At 46.1% G+C, this 25,950-nt stretch overlaps 1 protein-coding gene across 13 annotated transcripts in view; it reads left to right on the top strand.

The window, feature by feature from the left end:
- ADD3 (adducin 3) overlaps nucleotides 1-25,950 on the top strand; it is a 300,537-nt gene that overhangs the window by 142,984 nt on the left and 131,603 nt on the right. For all 13 annotated transcript variants that reach the window (XM_069239417.1, XM_069239425.1, XM_069239424.1 and 10 more), the window contains one exon: nucleotides 12,570-12,788. In XM_069239417.1, the coding sequence (XP_069095518.1) occupies nucleotides 12,594-12,788 (195 nt within the window). In that variant the 5' untranslated portion in view covers nucleotides 12,570-12,593. The remainder of the gene's footprint in view (nucleotides 1-12,569; nucleotides 12,789-25,950) is intronic.

Raw genomic sequence — 25,950 nt, 5'->3', positions numbered from 1 at the left:
GCACCATGTAACCCTGCTCGATTGCCATGACATATTGGGGGGAGGCTTGACCCATAGTGCGCTTGGGGGTCATAAGTAATAGAGTTCCATGTCTAGAGCCTCAAGGATGCCCTTCAAGAAGGGTAGTGTAAGTACATCCCATATATGCGTGGCTGCTTATCCGCCCAAGTCAACCTAATCAATTGTGTTTTGAAGAGGTTGAAAAAGTGCCGGCCTGGTGAGTAAGTAATATTGAGCAATAGGTGAATCAGTTTTGGTAGAATGGCCATCTTCATAAGAGAGATGTGGCCTGCTAGGGATAGGGGCAGTAATATCCAGAATGTGATTCTATCTGCAATCATGTTTAAGGCTACACCATAGTGAGCGAGGATCAGTTTTTCCCCTGTCCCTTGTTATTACAATACCTAGATATTTGAGGTTTGAGTCACACCATTGGAGCGGAAAGTTCGGTTGAAAATGTTCTGTTGCAGGAGTGAGTAGGAATAGGTAGGCTTTCTCCTAATTAATTTGAATACCTTATTAGTTGCCAAAATGCCAAACATGCACAATACCTCAGTTAGACTAATCTGTGGTTCCCTGAGGTATAGTCAGTGCTTAATTTGAGCCTGTGGTTTCCAGTGTGGGGTACTGGCACTTACTTTGGAGGACCGGCACTTATTTTTCTGCCTCAAGCATTTACTACAAGCAAAGGAAACATGGGAAAGACTGAGGAAGAGAAAAGCAAGAAAGCTTCACAAACTGAGAAAGCAGAAAGCTGCAGGAGTGAGCTGAAAGGGCAGGGACTTGCTGTAAATAGATTAAAGAGGCCCAAGATGGCTTCAGGATTACACTGCCTCACTATTCTGTGCTCGCACATTTAATTGCAGCAGCCGCATGTTTCAGAGGAAAGCTTTGGGCACCGCCACATTTTTATTTACAAACTAAGCCCTGTGTATAATGTAATATCAACCGCATACAATGAGATCAGTATATGTCTGATGGGGTATATAATAACATGCTTGTGATGATGCTGGTGGATTTTGGCTGCCAAAGGTTCAATAGCCAGCCAAGCAGTAATGGCGATAAGGGGCATCCTTGCAGGGTACTGTGTTCAGGACGAAAGGGGTCTGAAGAGGACCCATTCATTTGTTGGTTGAGAGTAAAGCAGGCTGATCCAGGCCAAAAACGGGTGCATAAATCTCCGTCAAGTAGTATCACTCCACTGAATCGAAAGCCTTTGTGGCATTGAGGAACACCAGAGCGGCCACAAGCTCAGGGTCTGTCTTTCATGAGAGCAAATAAGGTGCATAGATTATGGGAGGTAGTGCTCCCCGTCCTTCCCCCCCCGAAATAAATCCCGACTGGTCTGGCAGTACCAGAAAAGTCATCAAGGGACTTAGCCCATTAGCATGAACTTTAGCTAATATTTTAACATCACAGGTAGAGGGGTCTGCAAGAGTCGCAGCAGTGAGCTGGCCTGCTAGGCTTAAGCAGCGTGATAATCTTTGCCTCTCACATCGAAGGAGACAGCAGACCTTTCCTCTGTGCCTCATGAAAAACTTCCGTAAATATTGGTACCAAGGGACCGGCATTCATCTTATGAACATCCTCTGACAGCCCGTCTGGGCAGGAGCTTGGCCAGGGCGTAACTGCTCGATGGCTTCTCTTATTTAGTTTTACTCTGTATCTGCAGACAAGAACTCTCTTTGAGCATCACTTAGCCAGCCCAGCGCAACATCTTTCAGTGATGTATCGGTATCAATTGTTTGTGACCTTTGCGCAGAATGGATGTGTTGATAGTATCTTGAGAATATTCTGAGTATGTCTGGGGTGTCTCGCTCTGTGGCGCCATCTTCGTCTAAGACTTCAAGATAAGAGTTAGTGCCTCAGGGATTCCTTATAATAGTTGCTAATGTGTGCCCCGGTCTTTCCCCCTTGCCGTACTGTCTGACTTTGTAATATTTCCTCCGAAACAAACATTCACGTTTGGCATTTTCCTGATAATCAGTATTAGTCCGTCACATTTTCCCTGCAATAATAAGGTCAGAAGGGTCTCCTAATCTCTCCTCCAGAGTTTTAAGATGGGCCTCAATTTTCCTAAGGCTAGCTCTAATTGAACTCAAGATCGCTCCGCTCTGGGCAAGGCAAAGGGCTAGGATGGTGACTTTGAAGGCTGTCAAATTACACCTATCTGTGATACTGAGTTTTTATTCCTGTCAAAGAAATCTTTCACCTCCCTACCTTGTTCTTTGCGAAACTCCTCATCTAACAGCGCATATGGCAAAAGGCTCTAGGAGGCGTATAGGGAAACTACTTCAGGAGGCAAAGAAGACCATCATCACAAGTGAATGGTCCAAATCAGCACGTGCCAAGTGAGTTACCTTCCTCAACCAGGTTCTGCCTCAACCAAGTTCCGAGGTTTCTGGTGGTAAGCCAGTATTCTGTTCTGGACCAACTATTGTGGGCTCCCGAGTAGCATATGCACTTCCTTGCCTGTGGATGAATAAATCTCCAAGCATCTAGTAACCCATTTTCCTCCATTATTGCTTGGATGTGTCTGCCATCCCTGACGTTATAATGCTGGGGGCAATGAGATCTAACCTTTTCCATTTTTAGGGCAACATTAAAGTCTCCTCCCCAAATAATGAGTGGAACATGTATCAGCAGTCAGCTTCCATAGCTTATTGAAAAAAACAGAGTCATCAGTAATTGGGGCGATAGGAATTCGTAATAGTAGTAGATTTTGAGGCTAGTCTGCCCCATACCAAGTTGTAGCATCCCTGTGGGTCATTAAGCGTTCTCTTTTGGGCAAAAAGAGCACTTTTGCATATGATTGTCATTGTGCCCCAAGAATATGTGAGGTTAGTCGGTTAGTATAGATGAGATGCCCATTGTGTGGCAAATGTGGTGTGCGTTGAATTCCCTATATTGATTTCCTGTTGTAGTGCAATACTAATGTTGTGCCTATCTAGGTAAGCCAATATGCCAGCCCACGATTATTCCATGTCAGGCAGTTATATCGAATTTGTGTTGCAGCTTGCTGCTGGCATAGTCCAGCCATACCAGGAGGAGTGTTGGTGTAGCGTGTGATCTGCGCGGACCCACCCACCATGGTTGTTTGACAGCCATATAGGGTATCAAGTGTGAATATGCGTGCATACAGCAGCAAAGCATATACCATTCCTAGGTGTCCACCCTCCACCCACACTGAAGGTCCAATCTCATCAGGAAACATTTTCGCTCCCAAAACCCAAAAAACTTTAATTTGAGAGAACAACTCAACCATCCCAAGATATGAGATAGTACACCTTCCGGAACAATTGGAATAGCAAGTAATTTTGCACATTCAGAAAGCAAGGATATGAAAGAAGCTAGAATGGCCAATTAGCGGAAGTGAAGGCATATCAGATAAAACAAATGGCAGGTGGTAAGGATTTAGTGGAGCTGGTAAGAAGGAATAAGATGTGAGGAGAGAGGACAGACCAGCATTTGCAATGCAACGGGTCTCATTTCTTCGAGTTACTGCTATTAGCAGTTGTAAACTCCAAACCGGACTATTCTTGCCACATTAAATTGAAAAAAAAAAAAGAGCGCAATCGCGCTGCTACAGTTCACGTGTAGTGAAACCTATCGGAAAAAGTGCAGTTATGTACGTAACCAGCAAAAGTGCAATTAACTATGTAACAGAGTAGATGTCATGCAAAGCGCTCGACTTCTGCCAAGCGAGATCGCGCTGCAAAAAAAGATAAAAAGTAGTCCACAAACCGGACGGAAAACAGCACAAGCAGACCAAAGCAATATTTGTGTCTAGACCTTCATTCACTTCCCTAGGCTTGATAGTGCAGTTAGGTTGCGTGGATATGAATCTCTGCTCAACATATTTTCCGGAGAGCCTTTCTCACTTTAGGTTCTGCTTTGAGTTATGGTGCCTGACCTGCGCAGAGCAAGGGACCCATGTGTAATTGATAGCAGTCCTGGAGTGACAGAGAAGAGTATCTGGGCAATGAAATCATACAGTAATGTGACCCGGTTCCAGGCGGTGCGAATTGTCACTCTAGTGATAGGCCTCAAGTGTATGGTCAAGAGCTTGCAAATGGTGCCTCATGGTAGCTGTTCAAATGTATGTTAATTGAGCGCCTCTTAGCTAAACGTGTTTGTGTTTTTGGGGTATTGTAGGCCGGAACACAGAAATAAGTCTCCAGGCCACGGAAGAGGCAGCTAAGCAGCTGGACCTCTTAAGGCAATCTCTGGTACTTAGGGCCTTGTTAACTCTTCGGCCCTCCCTCTGGGACCACATTCCTGCATCTGCTCACCTGTTCTTGCAGCTCTCTGGGGATATCCAACGTTGGGATTGGTTGCGCCCCGGCAATAAAGAGTTATTCCCACTGACCAAAGGGTGTCGGTTGCAGACCGTGCCGCCTCCACTCTACTCACCAGGCCGCAGGTTGCATGGGCAGGATTTGATTCTATGCTCAGCACTCCCACAGCCTGTATCTGGGCCACCATCATCTGGAGTTTGACCACACTGGTACGTGCTCACCAGCAGTGGAGTAGCCGTCCCTCAGAACGGAGTGTCACAGGCCCAAGGCTCCAGCACGCTACGCGAACCCCTGTAGGCCCCGTAGTCAAGCTCAGGGGAAGGGCACGCATCAGGGCTGGTGAGAATAAAATGGCAATATGCAGGAGTTCTGCTCACTCTGACAGTGGTCTTCAGGTCGCTACAGCTACTCGTTGATGGCAATTGTCGTTAGCTAGCTTATGATGGGTGCTGAGATCAGATTATGGCAGATTGCAGCCTTAGACTGCAGGAGCCTCACTCTAGTGCGGCCATCTTGTTTGCTGGTTCATTAGCACCCCCCTTCCATAATCAAGTGTTGAGAGGGCAAGTCATTGTACTATAGTATTAAAATCTTTGGTTGGAATAAGGAGTGTTATTTTATGGAGAAATACAATTTGGTGTTGAGTTCTTCTTGCTAAATTATTAATGTGTGCGTGAATATTTAGGTTCTTACATAGGGTGAAGCAGTTGCGTCAATAATGGGTGGTTTGCGATGAAGATTTAATGTTACCTCTAGCCATTATTGTATGGGGAATGTTAACGTGTTGAAAGGAAATCAGAAGGAATTACATTTTCTGGGGGGGGTTAAGTTTGAGCTGATATAGGGTTGTCCGGGATTGCAGCTCTCATCATTTTTTCAGATGGAGGTAATGATTTCTGATGAGTATACTTTCAGGTACAATCGCATTTCATTGCATATCTCTTCTCAAGTTTGCCTCTCTAGCCTATCTGAGTTGTCAGAAATGGTGTCCTCTCTTATTGGGCCCACCATTGGATCCTTGCCCGCCCCTTATTTTGTGGTGTTCTCATCAAGGCACTGGTGGCCCGGTGCAGCAAATACATATCCTGACTACAGTTTCAGATTCCTGCAAGCAAGCTTTATTGTCCCTTTCATAAAAACCCTAATGCTGATCCATCCATCCTTTTTTAGCAACATTTCGTAAATCTCTTTGCTGCCGTTTTTTCCATTAAGCATCTTGAAAAAGGCATCTTCAAGCAAATCGCTGTGTTCTTTGAAGCCAGTATCATTGCGGACCTCATGTAATCCATGTTCTGACTCTCAAGTAGCACTGAGACTGTGCTTGTCTCAGTTTCAGATGACCTAAGAGTGCTTGCCACTGAGGGTAGACCATCAGCCTTGGTCGTATTGGGCTATTGGGCCGTATTTGATTTATCTGTAATCCTGTCTTAGTTGATGGACTCGCAGATGCAAGGTTATTAGGCAACAGTTAAGGCTGCATCAAATCCTATCCCTTCTCACCCCAAGCTGTTTATTTAGCCTCATTTAATTTTGAATTTCAATCTTGTTTATGCCTCACAGGGCTTTTCTTTAACTCTCATGCAACTCCCCCTCCATGTTCACCTTTTTTATGCACACCTCGACCGGTCAGTCAGATTTAGCTTTATGTGCTAGGCTGGTGATCCCCAGATTCTCCTATTCTTGATCCTTCCCAGATTTTTCAGAATTGTTTGTTTAGCGTCTTGGATTAGATGAACTCAGTTAGACTACTGCAACTCAAATTTATCTACATAGGTGTTGGCCATTGCTCACCTTCAATTTGAAATGGTTCAGCATATATTATCCTCAGCCGTCCCACTCAGTCCTCTTCCTCAGAGGCACTGAAATAATTGGGTTCCATGTATAAGTTGGAAGAGTAGGAATGGGGACAGACTTGTAGAGGGTAGTGGGGCTTGAGATGTTGCATGTCAGTTTTGTGCTTTGTGGACATAACTGTACCCTCCGCCCCATCCATTCTTTCAGAATTTTTAATAGGGAGGCAAGAAAAACTGTCTCAAATACTGCTGACAAGTCCAGTAGCACTAGAAGTCAAGATTAGTCCTTGTCTAAAATGAGTGCATATTGATTGTTGTGCTACATCTGGATCGGAATCCTTATTGGTGGGGCTCAAAGGTAATTTTCTTCGATAAAGTCTTTAAGCTGTGTTTCCGCACAATTTTCCAGGAAGTTCGCCATAAATGGAAGGTTGGATACTGGCTAAAAGTTGTACTCTGGGTCAGCATTGGGGTTTTAAGAAGCAGGATGATTTGGCCTATTTTGTGACAGTCAGACAGTGTTTCTTGTAAAAGAGTCATTGATTACCTTTGTCAGATGTGAGGAATGAGAGGTACTGATGTCTTTGTATATCTGATAGCAACTTCTTGTTGCAAATTCCTTACTTAGAATTTCCCCCAAGCGTCAGTCTGGATCTGGAGATTTTTCCTTGAGCAGTATCCCTGTGCGCCATTAGGTGGCAGCGGTCAACTCAATGTCCGTCATTGGCATCGTTGTTGCCAGATATCACGTTGTGGGTCATATGAGGGTGCCACCATGGCACGTTGATGTCTGTACTTTTCTTTCCATGCCAGTCTACTTGCAGATACGAAAAAGAGCTACCCCACAGTTACTTTTTGACTGGCTTTTTTTTTTTTTTACTTTTGTTTAGGCTTTTTTGACCTCCTGGTGCGTCGAGTAGGTCTTCACGGAAGACCAGCTTCAAGCCCTGCGACTTCTGTCACCAGATGATATCCATGTTGGATCTGCACTTTGTGTGTCTTTGGTGCTTGAAGCACAACTGTGACCCTAAGTCGTGCTCCAAGGGCTGGGCCGTGAGCCTGAAGGCTTCGAGAGAGCAGTTCCTAAAGCTCATGGGTGCCGGCTGCTCGGCTCCATGTCACTCCTTGTCTCGTTTGATAGGAAGGTCCAGAGACTGCTCGCAGAGCTAACAATCTTAGTTGTCCCATTCAAAATCTTTGGGATGCTCGGGCAAGCATAAGAAGAATTTGAAGAGGTTCAAACTTTCTTTGACTTCACCCCGTTGGTCGGATGATGCAAATCGGGACAAGGAGCATCGTCGCTCTAGGCCTCTGTCCTCAGAGCCTACTTCTGGGTGGGCTTTGCACCTCCCAGAGTTTCCAGGAGCTACAGCCACCCCTGCCCAACTCTGTGAGTTCTATGAGGCCATGCACCTCATATTTGAGCAGGACCTACTGGAGTGCCTGCTGGGTTGGCAGGAGCCCCCCTTGGGTTTCGTGCCGGCCGCTTCAGTCTTGGCTCCAGAGGACATCTGCCACTGCGACTTTCCCCGACGACTGTGCAGACGTTGACGCTCCCAACGCCGCCTGGGCCCGTGGTAGGCATTGATCCCATACTTATTGCTAACTCCGACACAGAGGCGGACCGGCGTTGCTCGAAGCCGATTCAGACTTTGAGGAGGACCTTTCTCCCTAGGTTGGGTGCCGACCGTTATTCTTATGGGTACGGATATGGTGAGATTATGGAGGGGTTGCTGGACCCTTTAGAATACCAGATTGAAGACCCCCTGGACTTGGCTCAGGGCTTGGGTGAAGCAAGGTGGTCTTGATACCTCCCCTAACGCTGGCATGTTTTCTCACCTACCGTGGCTATGGCGGAGGGGGCATCCTTCTCAGTAGTTGTGAGGAAAGTGGCTGAGGTCTTGGACCTCGAGTTGCCTTTTGTGTCTGTCAGGACTATAATCTCCTGACTGGGGTGGTTCGATCTGGGGCTTCTTCATGAGAACCCCATTTGCCATTCATTGAGGCCCTCACTCCTGCTGTGTTCTTGTTAAAAAAGAAAACGGCACAGGGGCTCCTGTAAACAGGACAATCACCCGCTGCTATAGGCCTGTACCTAATGGAGCAAAATTCCTGACCCAACACCTCATCCTGAGGCGCATTCCCTTCCGCATCCCCGGATAGGGAATCTAAAAGACTGGATCAGCTTGGGAAGAAAATGTTTTCTTAGACCAGTCTGGCATTGCGGTCTGTGAACACCTCATGCCTATTAGGTTGTTAATCCCATACTTTATGGGACACAGCTGCGCAGGTGCTGCCCCAGGTCAGGAGGAGGCCCAGGCCATTCACTCCCAAGCTGTTGCTGATAGGAGAGATGCAGCTAAGTTCACAATCAGATGTGGGCTGGATACGACTGACTCACTGGGCAGATTGGCTGCATCAACGGTGGCCTTGAGGAGCCACGCTTCGTTGAGGACGTCCGACTTCTCTGGGGATGTCCAAGCAACGCTTATAGAAATGCCCTTCAATGGTATCCTTCTCTTCAGAGACAAAAGCAGACTCTGCGCTCATGTGATTAAAGGAGTCCCAGCTATGGATCGATACTCGGGCCTTGCACCTGCTCCCCCCCCCCCCCCCCCCCAAAAAAAGTCTGCTTTTCGCCCATATCATGGCTACGGGTGGGGGGGCCCACCACGTCCCTTTCTCTCCCACCACTGTGCCGCACATGCTTCCAGCCTGTGTGTGGCTGAGGTTGTGGGATCCAGTGTCCTCGTGGATCTGGGAGTCAGTAGTCGGCCCAGTCCATTCCCCTTCCCGCTGCAGCCTCCAAACCTTCCTAGTCTGAAGCTTCCCCATCACGGACCAGTCTGAGGGAGAATTCGCCAACACCTGCCCGCTGGGAAATCATCACATCAGACAGGTAGATTTTGCAAATAGTCTGAAGGGGCTGCACTCTCCCCTTTGAGACTACTCCTCCACCCATGACACCATTCTACGATCAGATGATGGAGGATCACCTGACACTTCCCTGCAAGGAGGTTACGGCTCTCTTGGCCAAGGGAGCCATAGAGAGGATCCCTGTGCCAGAAGCAGTTCGTGGTTGTTATTCCCACTACTTTCTGGTGCCCAAAAAGGCCTCCGCCCTATCCTATGCCTCCAGACCATCAATCTTTTCCTCAATCACAAGTTCAAAATGCTCACTCTGGCTCAGGTCCTATCTGCCCTGGACCCAGGAGACTGGATGGCAGTGTTGGACTTCCAGGATGCATATTTCCATATTCCCGTTCTGCCGGCTCAGACGTTACTTGCGGTTCATGGTAGATCATGAGCATTTTCAATTTACCATGCTCCCCTTTGGCCTTACCAGTGCCCCTTGGGTGTCACCAAGGTGATGTCGGTGGTAGCAGCACATCTGCACTGATCAGGGGTTTCAGTCTTTCCCTACTTCAGTGACTTGCTGTTGAAGGCGGGTTCGCCCAGACTCCCCTCTCCAGACTACAGTGGACTTCCTGCACTCGCTGGGGTTCACTATAAACGTGCCAAAGTCACTCCCGACTCCTGCTCAGATGCTGACTTTCATCAGAGCTGTTCTGGACACAGTGTAGTTTCGGGCCTATTCCCCCGAGAGGTGAGTCATGGAGATTGAGCAGCAGCAGTGCCCTGGCTAAAAAAGCAACCCCCTGAGGGTTTGCGTGCTCACTCCACCAGGGCAACAGCTGCGACCACTGCGTCAGCATCCTGAGTTCCACTCCTAAACATCTACCTGACAGCAACGTGGGCGTCCTTGCACATGTTTACCAAACACTACTGCCTGGACGCTCTGGTCCAAAGGGACCAGTACTTTGTCCGTTCTGTCCTGCAGGACTTCCAAGTATAATATTGGTTCGCTGACCCACCTCTGGGTATGGTATAGCTTGGGTATCTATACTAAGGTAAGGAATCTGCAACTAGAAGTCAATATCAGATGAACAAGTTACTTACCTTCGGTAACTAATTATCTGGTAAAGACATATTCTAATCGCAGATTCCTTACCAACACACCCATCCTCCCCGCTCTGCGAGCCAATTTGTAGAGACAGGGACTTCACTTTCACTTTCAGGGCGCTCTTTCTGACGACACAGAGTCAGTGTTCTTCATGGCTCCGTGCTTCTTGCATGGAAAGTCATGAAAAGAAACTGATGTCAGCTCGCCGGGGTGGTGCCTGTATACGACCTGTGATGTCATATACCATGATGCCAACGACGGACGCGGAGCCGACCTAACAGTATTGCTCAAGGAAAAATCTCCACATCCAGATGCTGGGGAAATTCTAAGAAAGGAATCTGCAAATAGAATGTCTCTACCAGATAATTAGTTACCGAAGGTAAGTTACTTGTTCATTATAGCTGGAAAAGGGTCAGTAAAGTAATTAGACTGCTTGAGCCGGCAAGCTGTTTTTCATGTTTGAGATGACTGGATCAACCTGTGTACTGGTTGGATTTTTGACAAAGTCAAGAAGTCTTCTTGGATGTTTTTAAAAAGCATTGATTTCTGATCTGATGAAGGTTGCTTTGTCTGCCATGATGTCTTTCATACTCTGTTGCGTAAAGTTACAAAGTTTAGTTTCCAAAGGTTTTTGTGCCATACACCTCAGTCTGATGTATTTCCCTTCTGCAAACGTTCCATGAAGAACAACCCTTAGGTCTTATTTTTGTTGAACTTTTTAGTTTTGGGGAAAGGCCATTTCATCTGCCACCCCCAGCATGGCTGTATTCAGGTACGTCAACAAAGATTTAAGATTGAGATTGACCGACATTGTCCACAGTGTCATGGAGAGCTTTTTTTTGCATATTTATGCTGATATCATTCTAAGGCTAGGCCTTATAATGTTTTGGTTGACCATATGACAATATTTTTATATATAGATGTTGGAAGGGTATTAAAGGTGACCTGCCCACTCAACCGGATTTGGAGAGTCAGTTTTTTTCTTGATTGTCGAGTCGAGTTTATACACTTGCATTTTTGAGAGGCTTGTGCACGATTGTTCAAGAGCATTGCCATGTATAAAGGCTTTGAGTTGTGGGCTGCAGTGTTACAGTAGTGTTACAGTTAGGGAGGTTTTTTTTTTTAGAGATGAGTTCTAGTAATTACTCCACAAAAAGGATTTTCCCTCCCGTGGGTGCTTGATGGTATTTAGTATTGCAAGCTTCATTTTGGATCATTTCATTTCCATTAATAAAAATCGGAAGATCGAAATTTGTTCTGTTTTTAGACGTTTGCTTGCTATGGAGTTTTTGTTTTTAACTGCCGCTCCTCACCTGGTTTTCTTTCTCGATCAACATGAGCAATTTCATGACTTGGTACGAATAAGAGGTGTAGGGCTGGTTGGGATGACTCATGTAGCCATGGTCGAGTAAGGAACTGTATATCATGATTCTGTCATTCAAACACATTCACAATTTTGCGATTGCGTTTGGACGCTAATCTTCAATAGTGGAAGTAGCACCCGAGAAAAGAGTTTTCAGTTTTGAGGAAGTTGTTTGTGTGAACCGGGGGAAGTTAGTTTTTTTTTTTTTTGGATTCATACCTTGTTTGTTGATTCGAGGCTGGGAGGTGGTGGTGTCTATTACTTGAGATCTTTGGTATCTGGGTTGGTTTGAGAAAGTGGTTGATGCTTTTTCTATGTCAAACGGGAGTACTAACTCTTCGGTAGAACTGTCAGGAAGTGCAAGAGGTGCTCTTTTAGTCCGTTTACTTATTTTTGTGAAGAATGTAACCGTGGTGGGGAATGAAATTGAGGTGGGAAAGTATGAGTAGAAACGGAGGTGGGACACAAGTCCATGTTAAGAATGTTGTAAGTATGTCAGTTGAACCAGCGCATCGGAAATAGATTTCAGTGAAGAGCAAGTCCAGCTTTTGTGTAGTTTCCAATAAAAATGAAGATACTAAGGAGATTTGTAAACAAATATGAAAAGGACTCTAATGCAATGTTCTAGATGACACAGTGTTGGTGTCAGTTAGGAGCAAGCACTGGCTCGTGAAATAGATCCTGTACAAGTCCTATCTCATGCACAATTTTAGAATTTGTTACTATCATACAATTTGTAAATTAGTGACAGTACTTTCTGATTAAGAGGTGTTGTAGTTTTGGCGCTTTCATTCACACAGCAGTCTGCTCATGTGACTTTGAGTTTTAAATCCTCCTGGCTCCCTCGTTGCAGTGTAAGTTCAATGTTTGACATTTAGTAGTCCGTTAGTCTACAAGTTCAATAAAACACTTTACCAAGTTGTCATTTCATATATTTTTTTTTTTTTTAGCTTCCACATTCATGTTGCATTTTGTTATAATTGCTAGATATCCTTGTGACATTTATGAAACCTTTCATTTTTTTTTTGTTTTGTTCTTTTACTGACAGTGTTAAACCTTGTCGGTTTGTTAACATATTCCAAATGGTCCACGAGCCAACGTCCCCCTTTTGGGTACTGGTTCTCAAGTTTGTTTCCTTTTCTTTGTTGCAGGAGACCGACCAGGAGTTTAAAAGCATGAGTGCTAATGGCAGTCCGGGGGTGATCACAACCCCGCCCCCTCCCAGCATACCTCACAAAGAGCGGTACTTCGACCGTATCAATGAAAATGATCCTGATTACATCCGTGAGAGAAATATGTCCCCAGACCTCCGGCAAGACTTCAACATGATGGAGCAAAAGAAGAGAGTTACTCAGATTCTGCAGAGTCCTGTGAGTATGCCCTTTTTAAAAACGATATGCAGACCTTTCTTGGACTCCTCCTTCCTAGTGATCGAAACATGTTGATGTGCAGGGTTATTAGCAGTGTTTAAAAGAATTGGAGTCTGAGGAATGTTAAGGCTTTATCGATGATTGTAGGTTCACGATTACTCTGTACAGAAATCTTATTTCTTAAATCCAAATTTCAAAAATATATCTACGGAGTTACCTTCTGCCATTTTAGTGCTCCAGTACATACTTCAATACATTTCTAAAGTGGATGTTCGATAGCATGTGTGGCTGTAGATACACCTGCTCTGCATAGTCCTCTAGTGTTCGATTCGGAGTGTTACAAGTTGGTTTTCTTCTAAGAAGCATTATCGAGCCAGAGTGCTGATGGAATTGACACTATTTTGATTCTGTCCTTGGTGCCGCGCAAAATTCCTGCACACTGACAAACATCTGGTGTGTAACCTGTGACTCTTTCCCGACCATCAAGAAGCCACCTGCGACGCCCACAGATCCTTCAGATTGAACAAGACCCTTCAGGCCCGAAGAGCTCATAGACGAGAGAGAGTGCACAAGACTCCAGACTACACTCCGGACATTTTTGGGAAGGAGCACACCCAGGAGGAGCCAGAACAGGGGCGGGCCTTCTCCATCCATGACTCCAACTCTGACATTCAGTTGGATAGCAAAAGCCACAAGGGGACATTAGCACAATCCGTGAGTACTGTACCCCCCTCCCGCCCCATCTAAGACTTCCAGCAAGACCTTTATGTAGGTTGCCGGACCGCCACTGCCACCAGGCCATGGCCGGTTCCTTAAAACAAGCTTGGATGCCCCATCCTCTGCACCAAAAATTGCCAAGACAGTCTTCGGCATTGTCCAGGATATTGTCTCTAATTCTATCCAACCACTTCGCACCAAGCCGAACAAGCTCCTCCTCTTCTTTGGCTCCGACAAAAGGACACCTACCGAAAACCACAGATTGTGTATTCGAAGCTGAAAGACTCTAGTCAATCTTCAGCCGCATCATCTTCCGTTTAACCCATTTTGGAGACCATGGACGCTTGTCAGTGCCCTCTCCACATCCAGGAGATTGCTTCCCCCATCACCTTCAATGTGAAACTATCCTTTTAGGAGGCTCTAGATACTTCATTACCTCCAAAGAAGACTAAGGACAAGGCTACCACTACTATTCACAGTAGTCCTCCTCCTTCTCAAACATCCTCTTCAGCACTTCCACCACCCTCCCCCTTTTTCCACACCCTCCCCTCCTCCACATCCTCCCCTCCTCATTCACATGCCTCTCCTACTGCAGAAGATTTAACACCACAGGGTTCCCCTTTATTCATTGAGGGAGATGCGGGTGACACACAGCAGGACCCAGATCCATGGGACACAAATTGCCCTGATTCCATGATTTCAACAGGTCCAGATTTATACCCCACATGATCCTCACTGCCAGAGGGTGCCACATCCTACCAGCAGGTAATAGCTCATTCCACAAGGTTGAGCTCCACAGGGATCCCATTGAGCAATTTTTTTTTTCTTCATATCCTAACTTCCACACATACAATATCAAGGTCTTCTCCATGCTCCCTGGCATGCTTTGCCATTCAGATTCAATTTTTAAGTAACCAGTACGCTCTAGGGTTATCACCCCTAGAGTAGACAAAAAATACAAAGCTGCTCTCTCTGATCTAATTTACTTAAGATCACAGGCGTTGCCAAATTCTATTGTGGTTACCACTGCACACAAATGGGCCAATAGAGGGGCCACAGGAGATGCTCCTCCCCCAGACAAGGAGAGCAAGATGATTGACGCTGTAGTTAAGAGTGGCTGCTCAAGCAGCCAATCATGGGCCCATCACCAACTCACTGGTTTTACTTTTGAGGTACAAATGTACTCACTGAAATGAGATGGAGGAACTCCTCCAGTATATCCCAGATAAACATCGAAAAAGGGGACAACAGATTATCGCAGATGGCAGACAATAAATAATAACTCAATCAGATGTGCCCTAGATGCCGCTGACACAGCTCCATGCGATATCCTCACCAGCATCCTAATAAGGAGACATGCCTGGCTTCAGTGTTAAGTTTTAAACCAGAGGTGCAACAAGCGGTACTCAATATGCCCTTTGACAAGGAGCATCTTTTCAGCCCACAAGTGGACTCCACCCTTGAAGCTAAAAAATAACACTGGCACCACAAAAGCCAGGGGTGCTTTACAGTCCTCCTCCCAAAGAGGTACTTTTTTGTCACCCCACATTGAGGTAGTTACAAACCGACCGGTCCAGAGGCCTCCACCTCACAGGCCAGACAGCCTGCCAGTTCATATTTGTGAGTCTTCTACAGAAGAGCCTATAGGGGCAATAACACCTAAGGTAGAGGCAAGAATACCACCACCTGTTTCTCTACATCATCATCTAAACAGTGACTGCCTGCGTCATCCCATCCCCCACTACACATCTGTCAGGGGAGTACTGCAGAATGTCTATACACAGTGGCTGAACATCGCTTAGGACCAATGTGTCCTTTCCATTATCCATCATGTTTACTATCTTGAGCTCATTACCACTCCTCCAAACATACCCCCTCTCTCTCGCAAGATCTCTCAAGAACACCTTCTTCTCAGACAAGAGGTACAATCCCTTCTTCTCAAAGGGGCCATTGAACCAGTTCCACCCCAAAACCAAGAAACAGGAGTATACTCCCTATACTTCCTCATCCCCTAAAAAGACGGCTCACTCAGGTCTGCTCTGAACCTAAGGCCTTTAAACCACAACGTTCTATCCGAACACGTTCACATGGTTACTCTTCAAGACATTATCTTACAACAGGGTGACTTTGACAGCCCTATATCTAAAGGAAGCCTACTTCCATATCCCCATCCACCCTGCACACACCGGACAGATCTCAGATTTGTCATTGCAGGCAAACACTACCAATTCAGTGTTTTCCTTTCGGAGTCACCAGAGCTCCCAGGTTCTTCACAAAGTACTTTGCAGTAGTAGCAGCACATCTCAAAAGACAAAACATACACATATTCCCCTACCTGGACAACTGGCTCAACCCAGCCAGCATGTTATCACAATGCCAGTGTCACACTCAAATGACAGTGGACCTTCTGCAGAACTTAGTTCACACATTTTTCTCAAATCCTTCCTTCAACCTCTTCAGATATAGCCCTATCTAGGAGCTATTCTCTGCGCAGAAATGGGGATAGCATATCCCAATCTGGCTCGTGTTCACAAATTGTAGTCTGTCCTCTTTGTTTTGAGAGAATTCATCATACATGATCAGGACTGTGATGCACCTGTTAAGGATGATGGCCTCCTGCATTGTCATGGTTCCCCATGCCAGACTCCACATGGCTGCCCTACGGCAGTGTCTGTCCAGTCAATGGGCTCAATCACAGGCTCACAGGGAAGAGCTAGTGTTGTTAAAACGCCATACTCGCTGTTCTCTGTGTTAGTGGAACACCTGTTGAAAGAGCGGCCTTTTCTAGACCTGGTGCCTCAGATCATTATGACAACAGATGCGTCACACACAGGCTGGGGCACTCATCTTCGAGAACTCTCAGTACAGGGCCAGGCGGATCCCCATCATTAACTTTCCTACACATCAACTTACTTGGGTGTCGGGCAGTGTTTCTAGACCTGAAAGCATTCCTTCATCACCTCTCTCACAAAGTTGTTTAGTCTGTACAGACAACGTGACAGCAATGTACTACCTTCATAAACAAGGGGAGACACAGTCACTCCAATTGTCACAACTCTCTGACAGTATGAAAATGGGCTCTCTGCCATCATTATATTTAGCTGGTGGCAGAGTTTCTCCCAGCAACAGACAATGACTTTGCAGAATTGCTCAGCAGGATGCAGCAAGAAAACCACAAATGGAAACTCCACCCGCAAGTCCTTCAAAAATACTTCTGGAAGTGGGGACCACCTCAAATAGATCTTCTAGTCACAACAAAAAGCACAGATTGCCAAGACTTTGCCTCCAAATACCCACATCCCCTATCCAAGGGCAATGCTCTGTGGGTGAGCTGGTTGGGGATATTTGCCTGTGCTTTTCTGCATCTCCCTCTCATTCCATTTCTAGTTCAATGGATCAGGTTGGGGGGCAGCCCTGCCAACCTACCGCCGTCTCTGCTGGGATCTGAGTTCCGACAGCAGGTGCAGGTTGCAGTCAGCCAGGATGATTATAACCCGGTTGTCTGCCAGCCTTTTCATGGTGGCTTCACACCTACTCTAGGTTAGTCTATGGTGCTTGCAGTGGGATCATGACACCAAGATCTGTGAGCACTGACGTGTTATGCATCCGAGGACGATAAGGTAGTGTTCCATCAAGCTTCTCACTGCCTGACGTCAGACAGTGCTGTGGCACTTGCAATCCTGGTTGTGTGGAAAGTCCTAGGACCCACTGAAAGAAGTCGTGGGAGAGGTCTTCGGCTTCACTGTGTCCATCCAAGTCCTCAGCGTCCATTCCAGTACTGGTGCTCCTGGTGCCACCATCCCCATAGTCAACACTGTCTCCAGCGCCAGTCAGCGCCTTCTTCTGTTCACCAGCCTGAAGAGGGTGATGAATGAGAGGGGTTGGATGACCCTTGTGGATACCAGCATCCCCTTGATGTCACTAAGGGCAGCTGGTATGAGGAACTGGCAGATGCCAGTGGTTTGGACACCTCACCAGATGCTGGTTTGGTCTCTTCCCCCCTGACTGCAGCTATAGAAAAGGGTACCTCATTTGCAATGGTGGTGCGGAGGGCCACTGAGGTCTTGAACCTTATGCTACCTTCAATGTCTGTCAAGTTGAAAGTCTTTACAGATGTGCTTCAGCAGGGATTTGTCCCCCAACAAACCCTTACTTCTAATGAAGCCCTTACTGATATCCTCATTAGGGCCTTCTCCAAGCCCTGCATAGGACAACTGCCCACCACTGTTGCCCTACTCCTAAGAAACAAGCACCCCACCCCAGAGAGAGCTTCACGATTCAACACAGGCTCGTTCCCTACTGCTCCACTGGATAGGAACTCCAAGGGGCTGGACACCTTTGGTAAGAGGGATGTTCTCTTTCGCCAGCCTAGCACTGCAGGTGGTGAACACCACATGCCTTTTGGGCTGGTAAACCCATACAATCTGGGATTTGGTTGTGCACATAATGTCCATGGTCTTTGATGTGGCCTGAGCTATACTCTTCCAAGCTGTTGGTATTGCTGATGGGAGAGATGTTGCAAAGTTCACCATCAGATGTGAACTGGACACAAAAGACTCTCTGGGCAAAGTGATATAAAAGTTGATGGCACTTAGGTGCCACACCTGGCTGAGAACCACTGGCTTTTCGTAGGATGTCCAAGCCTCCGTCATGGAGATGTCCTTTGATGGCTCTCACCTTTTCAGGTAGAAGGCGGACTCCACACTTGAGTGCTTCAAGGATAGTAGAGCTATGGCCAGGGTCTTTGGCCTATCCATGGCTCCTCCAGAACCCCAATCCAACCTGCTGCCACTTCGTGGCTTCAGTAGATGTTTTCATCCATGTTCATTTCCTCCCAACCACCAAGGCCAAATGGCTCCCCATCATTTTTGTGGCTGAGGACAAAGTTCCCACAGACTGCGTGGGGCACTAGCCAGAAGTCTGGCCGGTTCACTACTCATCTGGCAGCCTCAGCCTCCAAACCCTTTTAATTTGCCTTCATACCACCCCAGGCATCCTTGGGGAACAGGATATGCCATCACCTGCACCATTGGCAGTCGATCACATCTGACAGTTGGGTTTTACAGATAGTCCAAATGGCTACCCCATCCCATTTCTCGACACTCCTCCACCCATGTCGCCCACTTACAACAGGCTTGCAGAGGGCCGCCTCTCCTTGCTCCATCAGGAAGTGTTGTCTCTCTTAGCCAAGAGAGCTATTGAGAGGGCACCGACATCAGGAGTAGTTCATGGTTTTGTTTCCTTCTGATGCCCAAGAAGGAAGAGGTCATTGTCCTATACTGCTGTGCCTTCCCAACTTCTTCCTGAAAAAAGAAGTTCAGAATGATCACACTAGCTCAAGCCCTGTGTATCCTGGAGACTGGATGGTAGCGTTGGTCTTATGAGATGCATACTTCCACATGTCTACAGGCTTTACCTTTGGTTCTTGGACTTGGAGTCCTTAGTTTGCCATGCTGCCCTTTGGCCTTACAGGTGCCTCTTGGGTGTTTACCAAGGTGATGGTGGTAGTTGCTGCGCATCGGCAGGTATCAGGGGTTCCATTCTTCCCTTTCCTCGACAATTGGCTGTTGAAGACACTCGCCCCAGGCAGTCCTTTCCCACCTTCAGACAAAGGCTGACCTCCTGCACTTGCTGGGGTTCCCTATCAACATGTCACGTCACACCGGACTCCCTATCATTGGAGCTGTTCTGGACACAAAACATTTTCATGGATATCCTCTTGAGCGGCAAGTCCAGGGCATTCAGGCTGATTCCTCTATCTTGGATTTCGGTGAGACTGACTCTGAGGCTGTTTGGCCTCATGGGCTCCTACATCCCATCCTGCTAGTGACACATGCCTGTTGGCATATACAATGTGTGCAGTGGTACTCTGAGGGAACTGCAAAAGATCTGCAGTGGTGGCTAACAATCCGCAGTTAGGTCAGCAGCAGACCCCTTTCCCTCCCGCAACCAGCGGTATCTAGTGACAGATGTGGCACTTTTTTTTTTTTTAAAGAGGCCCTAAATCTCTGGACATGGATGGAACGTCTGGGCATTTCCCTAGTGGTTAAACACCTGGTGGATTCTTAACACCAGTGTGGAAAATTCATCTGTCGATTCCTAGCGGATCAGAAATGACTTCTCCGTCCAGAGGTGGTGAAGCAAAGTCTCTTTCTAGAGTGCAGAGAATGTGCACTGTCAGCAGTTTGTGTGCCTGGAGTTTGCAAGGCAGCTTATGCTCTGAGACACTTTTCGCCTCAAATGAAGTTGTGGCCTCCTGTACGCATTTCTGCCAATACCACTCCTGCCCAGATTTCTCAAGAAGATCAGAACGACTGGGCCCAAGACATTCTTGTGGCTCCGGATTGGCCATGGAGGGTCTGGTATCACAGCTACTGAGCATGAGCATTGGTCCTTCGGTCAAGCTTCCTTTTTGGGAGGATCTTCTGCCACAGCGAGAAGGGAAGGTCCTGCACCTTACCTTGAAATTCTCTGCCGTCATGCATGGAGATTGAGCAGCAACATTTTACAGCTTTAGACCTTCCTCCCTAGGTCTGCAATGTTATTCTGGCAGCCAGGTGCGCTTCCGTGAATATGGTATATACCTGCAGCTGGGACAAATTTCTGGCATGGTGTTCATCCAAGAACATTGATCCTCTTCCCACATCTTTGTCAGGATTAACAATTTGTTCTATCTTTGGCCCAGCAGGGCTCTGCTCTGGGCACAGTTAAGTGCTATATATCAGCTGTTTTGGCATTTTTGCATCTGCCAGACCATCTTTCTTTGTTCAAGTCACCTGTCCTAACTAGGTTCCTCAAAGGTCCCAGGCCATTCATCATACCCCTATTGGACTTAAATCGAGTTCTGACTTTTCTGATGTGTGCTTTTTGGAGGTGCTGCACAACTGTGCATTGCAGGCTCTCTCTGTGCACCCTTCTTATACCACCTTCTACCCAGACAAGCTGGTTCGCCAAACATGTGCCTCTTACCTTTTGAAGGTTCTGACGCCCTTCCATGTAGGACAAAATTTCACCTTGCCTACATTTTTATCTCCACCTCATCCTTCTAAGGAAGAAACTCCACTGCTTGGACCCAAAAAAGTGCGGCGTTGTTCTGCTTCAACTGCACAAAAGAGTTGTGGGTGGACGTTCAGCTATTCATAAGGTATGTTGTGTCAAGAAAGGAAGGCTGTGCAAAACCAGACCATCTTACAATTGTTAGTGCTCTGCATAAACATCTGCTGTGTATTGGCCTAAAAGCATGGCCCTCTGATGGCAAGCCTGCGCTCACTGTTAGCTTGCGGGAGTCCCTGTCTGGATATCTGTCAGGCAGCTACGTGAGCATCCCTGCACACATTTACCAAGCACTACTGCCTAGACATTCAGGTCTGTCATGACAGGCATATTTGCCCCTTTGTTCCCCCGCGACTTTCTGGTCTAAAATCTGTTTTGCAGACCCGCCTCCATTGAGGTATTTCTTGGTTGTCTATTCTAAGATAAGGAATCTGGGGCTAGAAGTCTATGAGATGAACAGGTTACATACCTTCTGTAATGCCTTACCTGGTAGGGATACTGCCTAGCCACAGAACCCTTACTGATCCTCCCCACTGTATGAACTGATCACACTGTAAGGTCACCCTTCTAAGGGCCTTGGACATGCATACCAACTTATCAGTGTTCCTCATGGCTCTGTGCTTCTGGCATGGAAAGTCGCAAAAAAAGAAAATGTCAATATGCTGGAGTGACTCCAATATAGGTACAGTGCATGTCACTTCTGGCATGGATACCGCAGATGTGGAGCTGAATGACGCCACCTACTGGCATGCGGTGGTACTGCTCGAAAATGTCCAGATCCAGTCTGGAACTTGGGGAATATTCTAAGGTAAAGAATCTGCGGCTAGATAGTCTCTATCAGATAAGGCTTTACTGATGGTAAGTAACTTGTTCTTTAGCGCTATTTTGTTAGTGCAATAATACCCCCTCACTTCCGAAATGGATGCAAGTATGAATTTTGTACTAAGAAATAGCACTAACTGCAACAGAAATAAATGTGTGCTTGGGTTGGATTTTCCCCCAAATGATTTCCAGCAGTTAGTGCTAGTTTCTTAGTGCAAAATGCAGCATTCCTTTCAAAATGGGCACGAGGATGCCTTTAGTGCTAAGAAATAGTGCTAAATTCAGTACATGAAGAGTGGGCTGTTGCTTGCCCTCGCCAAATGGCTCAGGTGGTAGGGCTTTTTTCTTCCTAAGTTACTATTAATTATGCAAGCTGGTGTTATCAATAATTCTGCTTCAGAGTAACGTGGAATTACTGAGATTACGCCGCCATAATTGAAATTTTACCCAGTCCTAACTGGGACACAATTTTTAGTCGAGCCTAGGCAGCGTGCAAGTGCAGTCTCTCAACATGTTGTAATCTTCATCTGTGACCTTGCAACATGCTATCTCGTGCCTATCACTTTCATTAGTTTACCTTTACTTGGTCTACCTTTTAAAATTACTTGATTTTGTAAGTAAATTCCTTACGTTTGCCCCCCCCCCCTTTGAGGCTGCTCTGTTACCGCTTTAAAGACTGACCCTGTTACATGAATTATTGCACGATCGGCCATATATACCTTAGTGTGGTGCACTACTTTTTGCTTTTGCCTCACCGCTTCGCGTGGCCGTATGTTGTTTCTTCCTCTTCCTTGTTTTGGGCATGCTGCCTTTCCTTTGATGTATCTGCGCACAAAGGCTGCAAGCTGGAATGGGATTCTTTTTAATTTATTCATTTATGTTTTGTAAAAATAAATGCATTTAAAAAAGGTTCATATAGTGCAAACTCGATCAGAGGAGCACTTTACATGCGGACCTGAAGTTTCATATAGCGCAAACTCGATTGTAGGAGCTCTTTACATGACTATGTGAAGGTTCATTTAGTGCAACCTTGATCTGAGTACCACTTGACACGTTTAGCAGTTGAAAACTATACAAACTGGACCGTTTAACTAAGGTAAAAACACAGAAATCCGCAAAGCGGCTCTCCCGGCACAGCAGGGGTGCTGATAGTACAATATTCACTGCACTGGAAACTCCCCCATGATTTGCGGGGCATTTATTTTCCAAAACATTTTTTGCCCATAACTCAGCCTGTGGTGGCCCTGCGACAGAGGGACCACCATCAAACCGTTCTGCATGACGTGCTGTTTCTACATCACCGCTGGGTTCCCACACTTGGTGGGGGGTGGAGGGGAAAAATAGTACCTCTCCCACAGTTCAATGTCTTTTTAAGCTCTCTGATGGCTGGAACTTTTATTTTACAGCTGGGAGTAGTTTTTATTTTAAGGGACTTGTTTGTATGGTATTGCAGTAGGTCTGCTAGACCTGAACATGTGTAAGGCACTACGCCCTCTAAGGGGATACATATATGGTTACACTGCATTACTTTCTGCCATTCTGTTTTCATTTTGTTAGGCTCTGTAGGGGATGACTATATGGTTACGTGACCATGTTTCTTACAAATGTTATTTTTAGGGTGGTGCCCTGGTGGGGCTGTTCTGAGCATTGCAGTCAAGATACTACAATATTTGCTGCTCTCAGAAACTTGCCCCATAATGCTTTGTGGGGCATTTCTTTTACAAAACATTTTTGCCCATAACTCACCGGAGACTACAAAATAATAGTATACATAAAAAATATATAATAAATAATGGCAATATTTTCATTTTTTGCTGCAGATGGAGGAAAAAGGTAAATGGAAGTGCTTTAGTTATATACAGAGAGGACCAATTTATGTGGCAGGGTTGACCAATTTGTGGCAAGAAAAGTCAAATTACAGCGAGCAAATGCGAGACCTATGGCTTTGCAAATGCTCGTTCTACTCCAGGACTTCACTTTTACATATCATCGTTATCAGGTGTGTAGGTCAAATTGACTCATTTAACATGAAACAAAAATAAAACTCCCAGAAGGCACTTGTAATTAAAAACAAGTTCCAGCCATGGGGAAGAGGCATCCCAGTGTCAGGGCATCTGGTCACTCTGTGGATACAAGAACTGTAGATTAACAGCAACGTTAATTTTGGAGTGATGTATACCTAGTCCCATGCACGCCAGTTGTCAGCACCTGCTCAGTGTTGTTCTGTGTGTTTCTCCCTCTTCCATGTTTGTTTGGGTTTTATTGAAGTCGATCTGAGTGACAAGAGCCGCTTGTTGCACGAAACGCTTGCGGAGGGGACTGGTATGTGGTTGTATCGTCCTGCCGGGAGCCCCACCTCCCCCGAGGTGGAGTCTTATCTGAAGGGTACAGCCAGCAGGACTTGTCATTGGCATTTTAGTTCGATGCGAAGACTCGTCTGTTGAAGGTAAGCAATAACTGAACTATAAGTAGGATGAATGGAGTGCGGAGAATGTAAATGCATACAAGAGGGCAAGAAGCATGTGCTGAAGAACAGAAGCAGCAACGCCTTGCTTTGCGCCAGCACTGAGAGCAGCAGACCAGGTTACTGTTGTGACAAATGTGACTGTCGCTGTGCTCGTGCTGAATGCTTTACTGCCTTCAGTGCACGCAGAAAGCTAACCACAGGAAGGGTGGAGTAATCGAAGCCTGTGCACGGCTGTCAAGCTGTTTATGTCCAAGAATAAAGATACTGGTTTCGGGAGGGAAGTTCTGGCAAACGCTCAGAGGTCGCACCGAGGGGTAAGAGGTATATCAGTCTACACGCGAAGTGAGCAGTATCCGTTGTGTGCAACGCTTGAAATGGCTGAACTGATGGCTGAACAGTCTTATTCGTCGCTTGCTAGTCTTTCTGTTTAAAATGGAAACTTAAGCTATAATTTGCCGGCAGTCGAAAACTGCAGTCTGAATATTCTTTCGCTGTACAAATAAATGACTGCATGAACAGGAGTTTAGCTTTGATATATATTATTATCCATGCTGAAGATTGCTGCGATGAGCAGACTCTTGCCGTAAGGACAGGCACAACGATCTTGGGACTGCCAATGTGAATGTATGGAACCGCATGCCTGACCTTGAACACGCCGGCAATAACAGTACAAGTGCCCTGTTATCTCGGAGCCGTGGACTACACCAGTATCCAGGGTGTTTATTTTGAATACATTTTTATGACGTCCCAATTACTTTATTGTCTTCGGTCACGCAGTCAAGGGTGAATGGGATAGCCCTTTTTTAATATTGTATAGGTACGTAGTCTACCCTTCACGTGTGAATGAATACCGAGATGCATTTCTTGTGGTAAACAACCATTATTCTTCTGGAGACTTCTTCAGTAACTGCCGAGCAGCAAGTGTTTAAGTTATCAGTACTAACATTTATACTGGCCTGGAGCATTGTAATACAGACAACAGTGCTTGGTTTGATTGTGTGCTGCAGCATACTCCGTGTTCGTTAATAATTTTAAGTTATCCTTCGGTTTCCTATTAGCTTTTATACGGTTCCTGTGTTCGGGGTGTGCGGTTTTCTCCCCCATCACCCACCACCCCTTCCCGAGGCCCCGCGCTGGCACCCTGGCCCACCACAAACTCCCCCTCCACAGCCCACCCTACCGCAGACTCTGGAGGACACATTCTCATTGGCTGCTGTTCTGCCTGTCATTGGTGAACCACAGAGAACACATTTTTTGGTAATAATATTTTATTGGGTTTCAGTTTAACAACCAAGTATAAATTAAACTCATCAGTACATAACTTGGCCTGATGCCCAATTACCCCAATTCTTAAAAAAACTCCACACTCTGAAAACGTGTCTCCGATCATAAGAAAATGTATACAATCCTTTATAATTTCCGTACATCATTACAGTGAAATAGCTTTGGGGAAGGGGTGTAACAAGGGAATTGCAATGTAATCCTTCCACAGTTTCATGTGAACATAAGATCTTCAGAGAGAATCTATCCTTCTATCCTCTTTAACTCTGTCAAGCTCCCGGCTTCCCCATTTTCTCTCCAAATGTTTGGGAGCATCCCTTTGCCCTTACACATTCTCTTTTCCATTATCATGCATTTGTCCATTCTCTTCTTCCATTCCAGTACCCAGGGCAGCACCACACTGCCGCTTCTGGTCAATATCCCATTTTTTGCCCACATATCCCAAGTTCATCAGTATCATTTTATAACTCATATCTGTATTACTCCCTCCCCCCCCCCCCAGCCTGAGGAGTGAGAGGCTTCCATCTCAAGAGCAATGTCCGTGGCATCTTGGAGTCTTTTTTTGCCTCTGCCTTCCAATAGTTCTGGATTTGTCACAATCCCATGTAATATACATTAATGTAAACTTCTGTCCACACTCTGATACTATGTTCGTCTTTAGCTCTACTTAATTTGTGTGCAAAAGTTCTGCTTGAGAATATTATATTTATTATTTTCAATTGGATAAATGTGAACCTGCCTTTTATTGCTATCTATTTTAAGAATCTGAGACCAAATGCCCACATAAAGTCTTAGTTTGCCAATTTCTTTTTCCCTTTTCCC

Source organism: Pleurodeles waltl, chromosome 6, assembly GCF_031143425.1.
Source record: "Pleurodeles waltl isolate 20211129_DDA chromosome 6, aPleWal1.hap1.20221129, whole genome shotgun sequence".
Classification (NCBI taxonomy): domain Eukaryota; kingdom Metazoa; phylum Chordata; class Amphibia; order Caudata; family Salamandridae; genus Pleurodeles; species Pleurodeles waltl.
The sequence above is the reverse complement of the archived record's forward strand: the minus strand, read 5'-3'. Positions and strand labels throughout refer to the sequence as shown.